Below are 17,264 nucleotides of genomic sequence, written 5' to 3'. Positions count from 1 at the left end.
GCTTCATTGTCAACATTCAACGTAACCCATTACACAGTATTTCGGATCAAGAACTGTTCGAAAAGCACCTTTGTAATTCATGCACACCAAAAATAAGAAAAGGTGCCACACACCCCAGTTATATCAATTATCATCTGAAAAGTGAAGCAACCATTACGCTTTGTTGTCGGCTATGTTTAACCTGTTACACAACAGTATGAATCAATAACTGTTTGAAAAGTACCTCTGCAATCAAAATAGTCACTATAAAAAATATGGACGATTTCCGTTGCGAAAGGAAGCCATCACGTGCTACTGCCAAATTGACACTTTTTGCTGTCAGCAAAGATGAATGGGACACAAAGAAGGCCATGAAGAATGCATTGTATGTACTGCGGTATGCTGAAAGGCACCTCTTGGGTTGAAGTGACATCGAACTGTGAAAAAAATTAAGCCCATAGCCTCAAATTACACTTGTCATAAAGCATCAGTTAGTTACTTACTCAGTCAGTTACTCAGTCAGTAGAAAATTCCATTAAATAACTATTTAAAAATTCCGTAGCAACTTGTTGAAAGCGTTTCGGGTTGATCTGAAAGCTTGTTTGAGCTTACTTAGTTTTACCTAACCAATACTGCCTCATCGTCATCAGGGGAAATTGAGGTTGTTTTGGGTGATGTTATTTTGTGGGCTATGCCCACTCCTTTGTGGTTCCTACTTATGATATATGTGACTGAATTTTAGAAAATCACCCTTATGGTCGTGCCTTAAACAATTAAATTTTGAAACTAGCAGGGTGCTGTTAATAGCAGTCAATTGATTGCTATTAACAGGTCACTGGTCAAACATTGGAAAAGGTTGTTAGTCACAGGTCGAAGCAAAATGTCGGCCGGTAAGAGACTTTGATGGCGGTTGCAGATCTCCCTACAGCGTGTACCTACGCTACACCCCCTTGAATATTTCCTCAGGAATCTTTTTTCTTGAACAACCAGATACCTCCCAGACTAGTGTGCATTTATTATGTAATCTCACAAAGTGCTTCCTGTCAGATTAATATTATTATAGGTGAGTTGAATGGTTCTTTGAGTTGAAAAGTATCTGGTATTAAAGAAAGTGCTATACATGGATGGAGACAGGTAGAGTTTCCAGTCAACTGCATAATCCTGGATGTGGCATGGTGGACAATTGTACCTACCAATACACATGGTAGTGTGTCATGCGGCCAAGCAAGCCGGCGACCACACCATGAGTATATTGACAGGCAGAAAAAAAAACAGTTCTTTCATGCTTGCATAGTTCCATGGTCCCTTCTCCAAAGCACACCATTTTTGCATTACAGCTGTCCCCCAGGTAGGGTACACCACACAGCAAATTTGATTAAATTTGCAACAGCCATTTGGGAGATACGTATGGGCGTTCAAAATTTTATTTAACTTGTCCGTTTTTTTTTCTTCTTCTACTGGGGCGTTGATTTCTTTTCTCACACTTTTCAAAAATTGCTATAAAATGCAAACGTGTAATTCAATTGCCTTGATGTTTGGCATAAATGAAGAGCGTGTAATGGTGGATTCACGTACCAAGTTTGTTGTGAATCTCAGTAATATTCAAGGAGTTATGAGCATTTATTCACGTAAAAAAATCAAACTTCTGTTATGGCTACAGGGTAAACTGAGTATAGAAATAACTTGAAAATTAGTGTGTAGATAGGCTGATCATCATAGCAGTGTCTTTTGATAGTTTGAATAGCAATAGAATTACAGCAACAAAGTTATAAAGCAAAAACCAAGAAAGTGTAAAATTGTGGGATTGAGATACTCTAATAGAGCAGTCATCGCGGGGTAAAAACGGTGTGCAAAAAATGTCGAAAAAAGTTACCGAAGTTCAAACCAGGGACCTCCATACCTAACATCTGCATCCTTAACCACTGAAACACTGCTACCTTGGCTGATCACGTCACTTAATTTCTGCTTTATAAATGAACTTCCTAGTTGAAATCTGCTTATATCAAATGTTTGTAATTTTATAGATCTACCAATAGAAGTACTAGATTGTTCTAGAACATTATATGTATGTTCTATTAGAAGTCCTCAAAAACTGTGCACTCTATTAGAGTATTACAATAATATTATCAAATATTGAATTAAATCATGCAATGAAATACATTTATAAGTCTGTCTTCAATAATCATCTGGTTTTTGGGCCTTATCAAGTACCAAAAAAGTGAAATCCACACAAAACAGCCAAGTTGTGAAAAAATGGTGGTGTGCATTGTTAAAATTAATTAGCATTAACATCATTGCAGCCATGTTTTGGCCGCCACCTTTGATTTCACAACTTTTTTCACCCAGGCTTTTTAAGGCCACGCCATTTTTTCACTTTTTATGTGGATATATATATATATATATATATACACATCTATAACACAAAAACTGGGATAGATAAAGGAAACCAGCTGTGAAATGGATTGCACACTATATACAATAGTTCACTGGAGTGTAAAAAATAGTTACAGTACATACTGGTGACAAGTTAAATGCATGTTGCATGTGCGTTTCTGCATTTGCGTGTACATGCATTAATGCACAGTGATGCACACGCACTCACATGCACAAGTGGTATCACTATTATAAATACTTACTTAGTACATAGCTATGACTGCCACATATGTCTAGGGCTGCGAGCCAGGATGTTCAGTTTACTGAGATCCCAGTGGCTGTAAGCTCGCACTAACATAGCACTCATGATATCCATTAGTCTGTCTCTGGGTAAACCATTATAATCCATTTCCTCAAGCAATATGTGATTCTAGTGGATCCTCCAATGATTTTACTGTTACTTATCTACTAGCACACGCCCCCATACTCACAATGATGGGAAGGCATCATATAGAACACATGGGCTGGGAAGCGAGCTGTGAAACAGTGGAACATTGAGATTTGTCTGTGGAATGGGATTATTCTTATATCTACGTAAGTGAGCTTGTTGTTTTTGTATGGTATGCGTGTTGTGTTATTTTTTTGTGAAAAGGATCTATACCATGATTGTGTCACTACAGTTAGGCAGGTTTTATTTGTTTTCTGTAGTTGTATATAGCTACTGGTGTTGTAATGTTCTGTGTACACTCCAATACGGAAAAGGGTCATTGGTCAAGTATTTGGGAATTAACAGTTTATAGTCTCAATGCTGTGAAGGAGTGGCAGTCCAATATATCCTGTACTCTGATATTTGCATGTCTTCAGTCAAAGTGAGAGTCAAAAGTTAAGCTAGAATTTTTCAGTTGGTTAAGGGGAAAGTGTGATTTGAAAGTATATACCATGATCAATACTTTTAGGATATAACAAACGTAAACATAATTTTGTATCACATATACTAGTAGTTGGTCAAGAGACAAGTGTGTTTTTCACTGAAGGTCAGAGGTCAATACTTATGTTTTGAGTTTAACCGAGGAAGAAGATAGGAATAACGAGATATTAGAGGTGTACTGAAAGGGTTTTTGGAACTTACTGATATCCGATATTAATATCACAAAAAGAAGATATCTGATCTGATATAAATGCAATACACAGTTTTAAACAAATTAAAGTGTATTTAATTACCATGTGCATGCATTCATTACTATGCTCTATGTCTACAAACTATTGCTACTGTATAAATATCGGTAGTGATAATGGTTCTCATACTGATTCCAATATGGGTAAAATTCCATATTGGTGGCCGATATATTTTAGCTGATCCGATAATCAGTACAGCACTATAAGATATATTTTAGTGCCCCACCCCCTTGACTTTTGGTTACAACTTGTGGTCTGGATTAGAGACTAGCTTGGTGTGTGCCATAGTGATATTAAGCAGAAAGCTATTGTATCTAACTGGAGTACTGTGTATGGCATAAAAAGTTGATGGGGAGATTTTGATAATTTACTCACTGTGAAGTGAATTGTTAAGGCTAAGTAGTAACCAGGCCTGCAAAAACAGGGCATGTGGGCACAAACTACACCCTATCACATATCAGGTAATATCTCAGTATTGGAATAAAGCATTTGCACTCAGTAACTTCTGCTATTAAGTCAGCTAAATGTTTATACGGACTGAAAATTGTATATGGTTGTAGCTAAATGAAATAAAAGCTATGAGTGGTGATAGTTTAAAAAAGTATGCAAATTTTGTGTGCTTACATGCCCTGTTTTCACAGACCCAGTCACATAGTACTGTTACAATTCACCAAGATTGTGTTTTCTCCAACAAATCTAAGGAAGAACTTTTACCACCTAAATTTGATGGGAGTACAAAGGCTTCACATGTACCTTATGCAACATATTCATGTAATCCAAATTTTACGCAGTGACTATAGATCACCATCATTCCTTTGCTGATACACAGTAAGGCATGGTAGAAGGAGTCTGGCATTGGTCATTGTACTCCCCTGCTGTCAAGAAGGATCTATTTTGTTCAAAATAACGTAAGTAGTATCTTTATTATGGCATGTGCAATTTCCACACACTTAGTGTGAACGCTTGTTTATTAGTTAGGAAATGACTCCATTGATATATTGTTTACATTTTGAAGCCGTTTAATGTTATGACACATTATTACCAAGTTGATGACATAAATGTAATAAAGTAATGGGCAAAGTTTCTAACTTCAATCTTGTGCTCCTGCTTCTGTGAAATGTACACAGTTTTGACAACAAGTTATGTTCACATAGTCAGAGCTGTTACCATTGTCATTAATGTTCAACAATTATTTAATTATCTATCCCACTGTTGTGCAGGTAGAAAACATATTAAACTATATCTCACCTGGCATCAATGTACAATCTAATTTCCTGCCATATCTTGTACGCTTGCTGTAAAGTGTATAATATGTTATGTAAAGATTTCACAGGATGAAAAATAATGTGTGATTGAATGGCTTTGATACCAACATAGTGTTCCTTAAGCAATGGACTCTAGATCACCATGGCCTGGATATACAATTCATGCACCATAAATACTTGGTATCAGCCTGAGGTGTCGGTGCATGTTGAATAACCTCTTTAAGATTACAAGATGAAGGATGATGCATGACCAATCTAAGGCCACAAGCCAGCAGGCATGTACATGTACAAGTCAAAATTCTGTGTGTGGAAGCACATGTACACATACTGTATATTATGTGACTGGGTCTGGAAAAACTAGTCCTATCACCCATGTAGGCTTGTGGGAATTATGCTCAAAATTTTCATCATTATTCTATTCCGAAATTCTTTTAAAACCTTATCATTATGCTTTTTATTATTCCCAAAAATACTCATTATTCCCAAAATTATTCCTAATTTTTGTAACTTTTTCTTCATTTTAGTAATTAAATTGTACAGCAAGACTTTGAAACAGTAAAAAGTACTAAATCCAGCTGTGTCAAGTCATCAGAAAAGCTTTTTTGTTAGCAAGATGCTTACTTGCCAGTAGTATTAGTAATGAATTATTCCGCATTGATCGTTCTATTAGAGTAATTGATCGTTCTATTAGAGTAAGTGACTGTTCTATTAGAGTATCTCGATCTTAATTTATTTTTATGCCGATTATGCTCCAAAACTGCATCAAAACGCTGGAATAATGCTCTATTCTATTACCCCATCATTATTCCCAAAATTATTCAGGCATAATTCCCGCATCCCTACACCCATGACAGAAGATCTGATGAATACCAAGTTACGTGAATAAACCATCAAGCTCACGTTGGCTGCTTGTATAGTGGATGCTCTGGAAGTGGTGTAAAATATGTGAAAATTTGGTACATGTTGCTTCAACCATTGGCGAACTAAAAATTAATACTTAAAACCGACACTTTTGACACTTTTCTATTGGTAATAAAAGACCGGTTTTCCCAGAATAGGTCTCACATTACTCTGTGGTATCTATAATCCACACAAAAACAGCCAAGCTGTGAAAAATGGTGCGGCCTTAAAAAGCCTGGGTGAAAAAAATTGTGAAATCAAAGGTGGCAGCCAAGAAATGGCTGAAATGATGTTAATGCTAATAAATTTTAACAATGCACACAGCCATTATTAAATTTTTTTAGCATTAACATCATTGCAGCCATTTCTTGGCCGCCACCTTTGATTTCACAACTTTTTTTCACCCAGGCTTTTTAAGGCAGCACCATTTTTTGCAGCTTGGCTGTTTTTGTGTGGATTTCACTCCTTTTTGTACTTTATAAGGCCACAAAACCAGCCTATGGCTGACCTTGAGGTTTGTTTTTACTCACATTTCTTCTTTTCTATGTAGATACAGTGATGATTATTGAAGACAGAACAAACACTAAACTTTGGTGACAACCAGCCTGAACAAACATCGGAGTCCCAATTAACTGTGACAATTATAAAGAAATAGGCATGCTCTGACTTGATGATGAAGAAATAATTTATGCCCCCTACACACTGGAGAAAAGACTGGAGGAGTACTGAGTGAGTAAACATTGTATAGCCACTATCCAGTATCTATGCTGCTGGAATACCTCAATTCCCAACAACAGCCTTAATTCTGAACCAGCTGTAGCTGGCTATTTTGATACTGTTTAACCACTGATACCAAAGAATATATGAGCGAATATCACATCTACACCAAAACATTATGTTTACTTGTGAGAATTTATTGTTGAAGAACAACTGGACTTGGGCATTTAATTTCAAAGATAAGGGCCTCTTCAAATATTTGAAGATGAAAAAAAACTTCAAAATTTACCTGCTATATGGTGCATAGTTCAAAGTTTCAGCCCTAGAAGCCAAGAACTAACAACAGAAACAGAAAGAACAACAGAGAGATTCATTTGTACAGTGACAATGTGGAAAATTAACTACAAGAGCTTAATTAGTTGGTCACGACTTACGAATGCAGTTTTGTATGGAGATGTAACCTACACCATCATGTTCTCCATAAATAGGCAAACCCATTGTTGAGTATGTTATGCTTTGTACCGTAGGTCATTACTATGACCAGGCCAAAAATAAAACTGTGAAAAAAGTTGAGAATGAAACAACATGAGGTAAACTGATGTTTATACCTATTTTCTGTCTCCTTGGGAGTACTGATACAAAAGGAAATACTTTAGGAAAATATGCAATGACATTAACAACTTATTTTAATTGCAAAACTTATGTTAAAAAATATTTATGGATTTTTTTTTGTGTATTTTACCTCATTGTGTATAATGTACAGATTTGGTCACAATAATTATGTGCATGTACACAAGAAAATTACTCACGTCACAAATGAAGTTCTCTGCAGTCAGTCCATTAGTACCAGACATCTCTGCAATATCCTTAGCAATGTCCTCTTCTTTTTTACCATTGTCCTTCTACAAAATGTCCATATATATGTATCATAATTACCCCTCCCTTTTCAGGAACATATCTGGTAAGCAAACATCACCAAGAACAACTCACCAGCTTCCAGACTAAAATGACTATAGGAGTAAGATAGTATTTACAGAATTGTTATTGCAACTTTGTTTGTTATGGAAGTGTTTCATTATCCTTGCTATTACATGAATTGGGTGTTAATGAAAAGAATTGTTTGGCTATCAGTCTAAGAGTTCAAGCCTTCACTGCTTATTTGATAGGAAAGGAGTTCACAATTCAGATAGACCACTGAGCACTGCAGTGGCTCTCAAAATTTAAAGACTGTAACAGCTGCTTGATGCAATGGAGTCTTGTACTGCAACCATACTTGTTCAAGGTTCATCACCGTAAGTGCTCAGAGAATGTTAATGCAGGCGGTCTCTCCCAAATGCAGAATAAAGAGGAGAGAAGGGCAAACAAGCCTAACAATTGTTTATTGTAACTTTGACTTTTGTGGAGTAGGTCTGGCATGATCTAAAACATTTAAAGATTTTTAGGCTACTACAGTTGAATTGTCTGCCTTCATCCAATAATTAAATTGCGCTGTCATTCTACTCAGTGAAATCCACCTCAAGCTCACATCTTTCACGTGCATTCAACAGGATTAAACAGTAGCTTGTGGTGCATTATATAAACACCAGAGAAATAATACTACTAAAATGCAATTCAGAATGATTTTTGCAGACAAGAATATACAATGACCATTACATTCTTGCAGGACAAGTGACTGCTCAATTAGAGATTTTGATCTGGAAAGCTGGACAAATGTATATAGGACCTGAGAGACATGGCTGCTGTGTGCTATTTTTGCTACAATAAATGAAATGGGAAAATACACTCCCTCTGCATAGTGGCCTGCCAAACCAGCAACAGTGAAACTACTAAACAGTTCTTTCATGAAAGATAAGTGGTCGCTTCAAGCCCATGTACAGAGGTGGATCCAGGAGCTGGCAAAGGGAGGGTACAAACAGGCTAAGTTGTAGGTGGTTGATTAGAGCAGATTCTCTTGTTAGTTGCTGTATGTTTTTAAGCAGCAATGATCACTCTTTAGTAGGTTGATTTTTGTCATTAAGGCTTTTGCAGATGGTTGTGAAGTCTAAAAAGCTGTTTAAAGGCTATAAAGTCTTAAATACCAGCAACACGATCATCATTTTTAGAGGCGCTTAGTGCATACAAAGGTGCTTGGTGACAGTTTGACTGTTGTCTTAACTTTGGTTTCAGGTAAGTTTGCAATAAAGGGTGGTAATATGCAGTTTTCATGAGTTATATATATCTAATCCAAAACAGCCAAGCTGTAAAAAAAGTGTGCGGCCCTCAAAAAGGCTATGGTGAAAAAAGATGTGAAATCCAAGGTGGCGGCCAAGAAATGGCTGTGATGGTAGGTTAATGGTAAAAATTTTAATAACGACAATTCAGATGAATTTTTGTGCCACTTGGTCGTGGCACAAAATTCACCTGAATTGTCGTTGGATTTCACATCTTTTTTCACCATAGCCTTTTTGAGGGCCGCACACTTTTTTTTACAGCTTGGCTGTTTTGGATTAGATTTCACTTCTTTTGTATTTGTATACCCCAAAGCCGGCCTATGCCCAGCTTTGGGGCTTTATAAACTTTTCTTTTTTTTCTTTTCCACAGGAAGAAGAAAAGATGAAGCAGATAAATACTTTAAATATTTCTGATTTTATCAATAAATGTACAAATTATATATATAATACATATATTTATTACAGAACTCTACATGGTGGTTTCTTTGTAACTGAACACTCTACAAGGTGACTTCTTCTAGCTGCTCTCTCTACAGGGTGAATTGTTTGTAGCTGAACGATCTACAAGGTAACTTCTTCTAGCTGATCTCTCTACAGGGTGATTTGTTTGTAGCTGAACTATCTACAAGGTAACTTTTTCTAGCTGATCTTTCTACAGGGTGATTTGTTTGCAGCTGAACTCTCTACGAGGTAACTTCTTTTAGCTGATGTCTCTACAGGATCACTGTTTCTAGCTGATCTCTCTACAGGGTAAATTGTTTATAGCTGAACTCTCTACAGGGTGGTTTGTTTGCAGCTGAACTTTATACACGGTGGTTTCTTTGTAACTGAACTCTCTACAAGGTGACTTCTTCTAGCTGATCTTTCTACAGGGTGATTTGTTTGTAGCCGAATTCTGTATAGGTGATTTGTTTGCAGCTGAGCTCTTTACAGAATGATTTCTTTGTAGCTGAATTTCTACAAGGTAACTTCTTCTAGCTGATGTCTCTACAGGGTCACTAGTTTGAAGCTGAATTCTCTACATGCTGGTTTCTTTGTAACTGAACTCTCTACAAGGTAACTTCTTCTAGCTGATCTTTCTACAGGGTGATTTGTTTGTAGCTAAACTCTCTACAAGGTAACATCTACAAGCTGATGTCTCTACAAGGTCACTAGTTTGTAGCTGAACTCTCTACATGGTGGTTTCTTTGTAACTGAACTCTCTACAAGGTTATTTCTTCTAGCTGATCTTACTACAGGGTGATTTTTTTGTAGCTGAGGAAACTTCTTCTAGCTGATCTCTCTACAGGGAGATTTGTTTGTAGCTGAACTCTCTACAGGTGATTTGTTTGCAGCTGAACTCTCTACATGATGGTTTCTTTGTAGCTGAACTCTCTACAAGGTAACGTCTTCTAGCTGATCTCTTTACAGGGCGATTTGTTTGTAGCTGAACTCTCTACATGGTGGTTTCTTTGTAGCTAAACTCTACAAGGCGATTTCTTCTAGCTGAACTATCTCTTTCTGTAGTTGAACTCCCTACAAGGTAACTTCTTCTAGATGATCTTTTTACAGGGTGGTTGTAGCTGATCTCTCTACAGGGTGACTTGTTTGTATCTGATGTCTATATAGGTTACTTGTTTCTAGCTGATATCTTGAATTCTCTTCAGGGTGACTGCTCTATTAGGGTGACTGTGTTATGAACCGTACGTGTATTTTGCCCCGTACGCGTATGGGGCATCCCATACGCGTATGGGGTACCCCATATGCGTATGGGGCAGATCACTTGCCCCATATGCATATGGGATGCCCATACGTGTATGGGTGCTCCATACGCGTACGGGCAGCCCATACATGTATGGGACAGCTCTCCTCTCTATTTTAGCTACATGGGCTTGATGGACTGCCATCCCCAGCTCGCCCCAGCCGCATGTGATTTAAAGATGGCACGTGTATACAGTATTAGCCACTGACCCTGCCCAGGCCAGTCAGGGGCGATTGTGAGGTTTCTAGAAACTGAAATATTAATTGTTGCAAAAAAATCGAGGTGCCTTAAAACTAAAATAGATGCATGTTGCAAACTCAGTGGCTGATCTAGGATTTTTGTAAGGGGTTTCTGAAATAATAATGGAAATAATTAAAAGTTCTTAGGAAACTGACCCAGCTAGAAAATTTTGATATTCTAGAAAGTTTTGAGATTCTAAAAGATTTTAGGCTACCTTAACTACTGAGCACTTAAGTAATCTGTGCATGGAAATAGCTCAAATCTTACTTAAAGTACTAATCTCAGTGTGTCAAAATGCTGTGCAATGTTCTCTCAGGAGTATACCACAAGGTAGTATCCGTTGGCCACCATTATTATCAATGATTTTCCAGAGAGTATTTGTTCTTCAATTCTTTTTCTGTTTGCTGATGATACTAAATGACTGCAGATTATCAATTCATATAAACCAAGGACTTAACATCATCTCACTCTGGAGATGCAACACTAATATTTTTTACAACGAAGCTGAATTTAGCTATTCATGTACAATTCTGGCCAAGAGCTTCAACTCTCCAAACAAAACAAAACGTTGCACAAAGAAGACCTCAGTAGTATTACTTTTACTGATAATCCGCAATGGTCAGAGCACTATAGCTATAAAATCATTGCAGGAAAAGCCTAACAAACCTTAGTCAAACCAAGCCTAACAAACCTTTCTTAGTCAGATCTCAGTTGCTCTATATTGTTCTCAACTATGGAGTCCACAGTTAATCAAGGACATATACTCACATTGAAATGCATTCAATGCAAGGCAATGAAATTCATAATACATTCAATGCAGGGCAATGAAATTCATATTGAATTATTTAACTATGATTTTAAAAACTCAACTTGATTATTTGACTATGATTTTAAAAACTCGACTTGAACAGCTACAATTGCTACCACTAATGTACATATACTTACTACACATTATGAACTCAATGACTACTGTTTCAGTAAAGTGCCCTAAACAGCTATCTGATCATTAACATTCATTAGCATAAAATTAGCAGCAAGCTAATGAAAATAGCTGTAAGGTACAGGTATACAAGATCTGGAAACTCTTGCAAGTTACTGTAGTTCATTCCAAATCACCTTCCATACATCAGCATTTCTATTTCAGCGGAATTGTCAGACTGTGGAACCATCTCAGGGTGGACCTAGGATTTTTTGAAAGGGGGGGGCTAAGCCAGACAGGGACACCCAGACATTAGATGATACAAGCCTTCTCACAGGGATAGCACTTATATATATATAAGGGGTATTTTAATGCAGAGACCAAGTGATAAGATTCATCTAGTATCCATAGCTGTTCAAGTTGAAATAGGCTACATTAGCATGCAAAGCACACCAACCTAGGGGGTCTGGGGTACTCCAGTAAATTTTTGAAACTTATAGACTCTAAAGGTGTGTTTTCAGCTGTTTTCAGTGGAAAATAATGATAATATTATTTTATACCATTTATACTTTTCCATTGTATCAAGGCTGATTGCAATTCAGTGGAAACTCAGTTATCCGGACCCTACTTACCCGGATTTTTGCTTAGCCAAACTACAGAAATGACTGCTCTATTAGAGTAGTGTCTGTTCTATTAGAGTAGTGTCTGTTCTATTAGGATAATTGAAAATGCAGATACTTTTAAAGGTTATTTATACACAGTTTCAGATATACGGACTTTTCAGACTTATGGACCAGTCCCAAGGGGTTTGGTTCCACTGTATATGCACTGAGTATCACGCATAATATTATAATCTTCATTTGTAACTACCAAGCATTTACTGTAGCTATAGCTATATACCATTGTTACCTAATGAATCAGCTCCTCTTATCCATGTTCTAATCACTAAATCTGTGATATGGAAGCAGGTATGGCAGTAATGTTGAGCATAAAGACACATTTAAATATCATAATTAGTATGCATGTTCCTTAGCTTAGTGACACTATGTTAGCCTTAAGCATCAAATAAAGTGTAAAAGCAGAAGGCATTTAGTACACCTGTAGCTATATATTAGTCATCCTTAGCAAGGTGTATGCAGCTATACTTGCATTTATGATGATGAACTTTCTGAACCAATTTGCTGTTGTGATTATGAGTCAACTATATAGACCTGCCCAGGGGCGGATACAGGGGGGGTCAAAGGGGGCTCTTGACACCCCTCCAAAAATTTTTAGTATACCAAGATCGAGATACTCTAATAGAGCAGTCACTCTAATAAAGCAGTCACAGTATTAGAACAGTGTGTAGTGAGCTATTTAAGGATTTTTATGTACTTTATCAGCTATAAATGCATGGTTGGTGAGGTGGCAGCTGGCTGTGACCTTTTTTTTTTTCGGTCTCACTGTTTCAAACCAGAGACAATGTAGTGCCTGAGTTCATTTTTGACCCCCCCTTTCTATAAGTCTGGATCCGCCCCTGGACCTGCCAGGTTATGAAGACTGATCTAGCTTGCTACAAATGCCAGCACCATGCATAATCCATAGCATGGGGTGAGGTAACTGAATCAGATACAAATTTAACATTCGTAGACAAAAGTGAGTGAATATGCTATAGCTACCTTATCAGACTGTCAATTACCAAGACTGCAGTTTTGCTAAATGTCTAAGTTGGGAGCTATATACTGACTACAATCAGTTAAACCAACTAACACTTTTAATCAAACCATGCACACTTTATCCCCTCTTATAGCCATAGAGAAAAAACACTGGTTAAAATAAAACCCACAATTTAAATTTCTGTAACTATGGAGATGCAACCCACAATCAAATCCTTTTCTTGAAGAACTCTTGAGGGAAAAGAAGCTGCGTATACTCTCCTGGAGCAGAGTTGAACAACAGGTATAATTTAATAAGCCTGCTTTTGATACACATAGAGGATTTAGGGTTTATCTAACTTAAAAAAGGAAAGGGCTGCCCCCTCCCTAAATCCGCCCCTGTCATCTACCTGTAATCAACACATCTCTTTATTACATCAACTTAAGCAACATTAATAAACTATCTCCAGGAAGAATCCTTAATCCTGATTTACCCTGCAACTTTCATACTATCTATTCTTGTTATTGATGATCAGCTATTCCAGTTTTAACTAATTTCCACACTTTTAACACAATTAACTCTGATCAGTGACTCAACACAATTTACTTGTAATTCACTCATGCAATCACTGTATGCAAAGCTGCAATTTGTTTTCAGGCTACAGGACTGTCGAGTCCTGCATAGACGGTAGACCTCCAGCTTTTACGCTCTGAAGTTTTAATAACTGTCAAATAAACGAACTGTAAGGCGAGAGTTGTACTAAGTTGTAGCCTGATTGCTGTATTAGAGTGACTGTTCTATTAGAGTATCTCGATCACTTGATAGCTGTAAAATCAAAAGTAAAGTTAAACCCGTCTAGATTCGCCACTGCATGAAACTGTCAGGACTTGAATAGCCACTAGCTAGCTAGCCTAGGCTAGCTAATTGGTCAACCAGAAGGTTTTAAAATGAATTTTTATCATCTCCTTGGATGAAAGATTTAGCTAATAGATCGATTTAAGCTAGTGATCCATACGCGTACGGGATACCCCATATGCGTATAGGACAAATATGCGTATGGGTCACAACAACTGCTCTATTAGAGTATCTCGATCTTGCACTTGCTACACCATGTTGGATTTCGTGTTATAACTCCGTGGCTTTAAGTCTGATTCTTCTACACCATTGAAGAGCCTTTCTAAGATGATTATTCCATCTGTACAGTGATTTTCAAAGCATTACCCCAAGCGGTTTTTCTGGTAGGCGTGACAAGTAGTCGTTTTTTTTTATTAGCTAATCTCGATTGTGTATTTGTTACACACTGTTGGTTTTTCGTTGTATCTTCATGGTTTTTAGCTCGATTTCTTTCAAACCACAAAAGGTTTGAGGTTCAATAGTTATCCTATTCACCCACTGATTCTCAGCTTCTTCCCATATGCAGTTTATTCTGTAGGCGTGACAACATATTGCTGTTATTTTTCGTGAATAATCGCTCATACGTAACTCTTTGCCTGTTTATCGTATTCCTGCCAAATTTGGTACCGAGATGCGCCTTTATACCCCCTTCTGTGTGCCAAACTTCAAGGAAATCGGATATGGCGTTCGTGTTTTATAGCAGTTTTTGTAAGTGTGCGACAAGAGGAAGAAAAATAAGAAGAAAAAAATGAAGAAACTAAGCCAATTTTTGAAGTTGCATATCTCGGGAACACCTGAAGCGATTTCACTCAAATTTGGAATGTGGAGTGCTGAAGTTGGAGGGCATGTCCACAGTAAAAATCGTCTTGTTTCATCAAGACAGCACAGAGCTACGGAGGTGATATCACATTATATTGATTTTGGTCTGACAACATGTATTGTATTTCTATCAAAAGAAGTAGCTATGGCTCTTCCACAGAGTGGAGGGAAAGCATTTACCCCAAATGCCGGCCCCATCCTGGATCCACAATTGATGTAGTCAGTAGATCCCTACTGCACATGTTATAAAAGAAATGGTGTAGATCTTTACCACCAGAATGAAAAACATGATTAATATATGTTTAAACCTTCATTAGCAAAACCAATCTCAACATCTTCATAATTTTTGCATTAATTTATTTCTCATTCATTTATTCATGATTTCATTCATTATTTTTATGATCTAGCCTCAGCCACATTTTGCATTACTTTAGAACAAATTATTATTTTTCACTGATTTACAAGGAATTTTGTGGACTTTCAGTGGCGGATCTAGGAAATTAAGAGGGGGTTTCAGGTTCAGGAAGTTTTCAATAACCATGATCCCAGACTGAGAATTCGTGTATAGTCCAGCAGGGGTGAATGTTTACTCAGTTTTGATTGATAGTTGGCTTAGTGGCTTATAGCTACATAGATTTATAGCTTAGCAATAATTCACTCCAAAACATTGTTTCACAGTTGAATCTTACTAATCCAGGCCTTTGCAGGAAGTTTTGAAACAAAATAGAATTTGCATTCATTAAAATGACAATTATTTTTAGAGGTGCTTACCATGCTTAAACTGGCAACATATATTTTAATACTGTTTCTGTTCTAGTAGCAAAACCATATACATTGCAAGAGAGAATGCATACAGTACAATGTGTTAATATCAATTTTATCCAATCTATTCAGGTTAACAAATTTAATTTGGAAACCCTATCAATAAGCACAGTATGTCCAGAGCAGTAGTATTGTTGCCTATCATATACTTATCATTGTAACAATAGTTGCTGATTCTAATAACTCACAACTCAACTGACTGACAAAAGTACATGTCCTACTTTGCATATGCATGTGTGTCTATTTACAAATGAGGTGTTGATCATCATACAATACTAATAACTTACAGAGTATTTAATAAGAGTCCTCATATCTATTACATCACAACATAGTTACATCATTACACCACTCCCCTCTTAAATAAGGTGGTTTACTACAGATCACTCTAGTGCTGAACATAATCTGAATACCGCTGGGGTGGGTGCCTGTTTCTAGTAGGATTTCGTCTAACTTGAGGTTCACTAGGTTGTTGTGTGTTACTTGCCTATAGTGGAAGCTGATCACCATTATCTAGGTAGCCAACTCTTCCAATATCATTTTGATCTTCTGGTTGGACATTTGTAGGAGCTGGGGGAATTGGTACAGTTACTACTGGGTCACAATTTTCTAGACGAATTTTCTTTGAGCATGGTTTCAAGTGATTGAAATGGACAACCTGCCTATCTCTTCATTTCTGTAAATGCTGAATTCTGTAAGTAGTATCTGAGATTTTCTTAATGCTGTATGGTCCTTTCCACGAGCAATGTAACTTCTGACTGCTTCCACTTGAAACTACTGGTGAATGAAGCCAGACCCAGTCTCCAGCTTTGTAAGGCTTGCCATGTATCTTATCACCACATAATATTTCTGGTACATGTGATGCTTTGATATCGGTACACCTCTACTCGAATGATGCCCTCCACTCAGAGTGCACTAATCGTATACTAGGTCCATTTAATGCCCACAATTACCCAACCTAAGGTGCTCTGGTTTAGGCATTGTTCCAAAGTATGACAGGGGGTGGAGAACTATTTATCATTTTTCTGCACCATTAGGTTACAGCATCAATGATTTCATAGATCCCACTGCATACACACTCACCTACTGCACAGTTGATGATGCACATGCATTGTCAATAACCTTGGACCAGACACCTTACCGACACTGTTTGCCATTTGATCTGTGATCCACACCATGTGTATTAATTGCCTAGCTTCTGCGATCCACTGGATCCTGGAGAATAACTACAATGTCCACTATGTTATTCGATGATTTTCTCACCGCTGGCTTACCTGGATCTGCTGAATGTCAGCAAAACCTGGACTCAATGTTAAACCTCTGCCAGTGTATCATTGCCCCTATTAAGTCTACAAAAAACTAACATTCTTAGGTATAGTGATTGACATAACCACCATGACTGCCTGTATAGATGATAATCGCAAAGCCTCTATTTTAGAGGAGCTACAACTGTTTAGGTCATCAAAGAAACGTAAATGCACAAAGCATGAACTCCTCTCACTCATTGGCAAACTATCATTTGCCTGCAAGGTAGTCCCTAATGGATGCATATTTCTACATTGCTTAATGACCTTAGT

The 17,264-nt window shown here is 37.3% G+C and overlaps 1 protein-coding gene across 1 annotated transcript in view; it reads right to left on the bottom strand.

Moving 5' to 3' along the window:
• LOC136264636 (deoxynucleoside triphosphate triphosphohydrolase SAMHD1-like) overlaps positions 1-17,264 on the bottom strand; it is a 116,752-nt gene that overhangs the window by 32,747 nt on the left and 66,741 nt on the right. Inside the window, exon 13 of the mRNA XM_066059414.1 lies at positions 7,220-7,312. Coding sequence (XP_065915486.1) covers positions 7,220-7,312 — 93 coding nt within the window. The remainder of the gene's footprint in view (positions 1-7,219; positions 7,313-17,264) is intronic.

Source organism: Dysidea avara, chromosome 8 (genome assembly GCF_963678975.1).
Source record: "Dysidea avara chromosome 8, odDysAvar1.4, whole genome shotgun sequence".
NCBI classification, from domain to species: domain Eukaryota; kingdom Metazoa; phylum Porifera; class Demospongiae; order Dictyoceratida; family Dysideidae; genus Dysidea; species Dysidea avara.
This window is presented reverse-complemented; position numbering and strand designations above follow the sequence as displayed.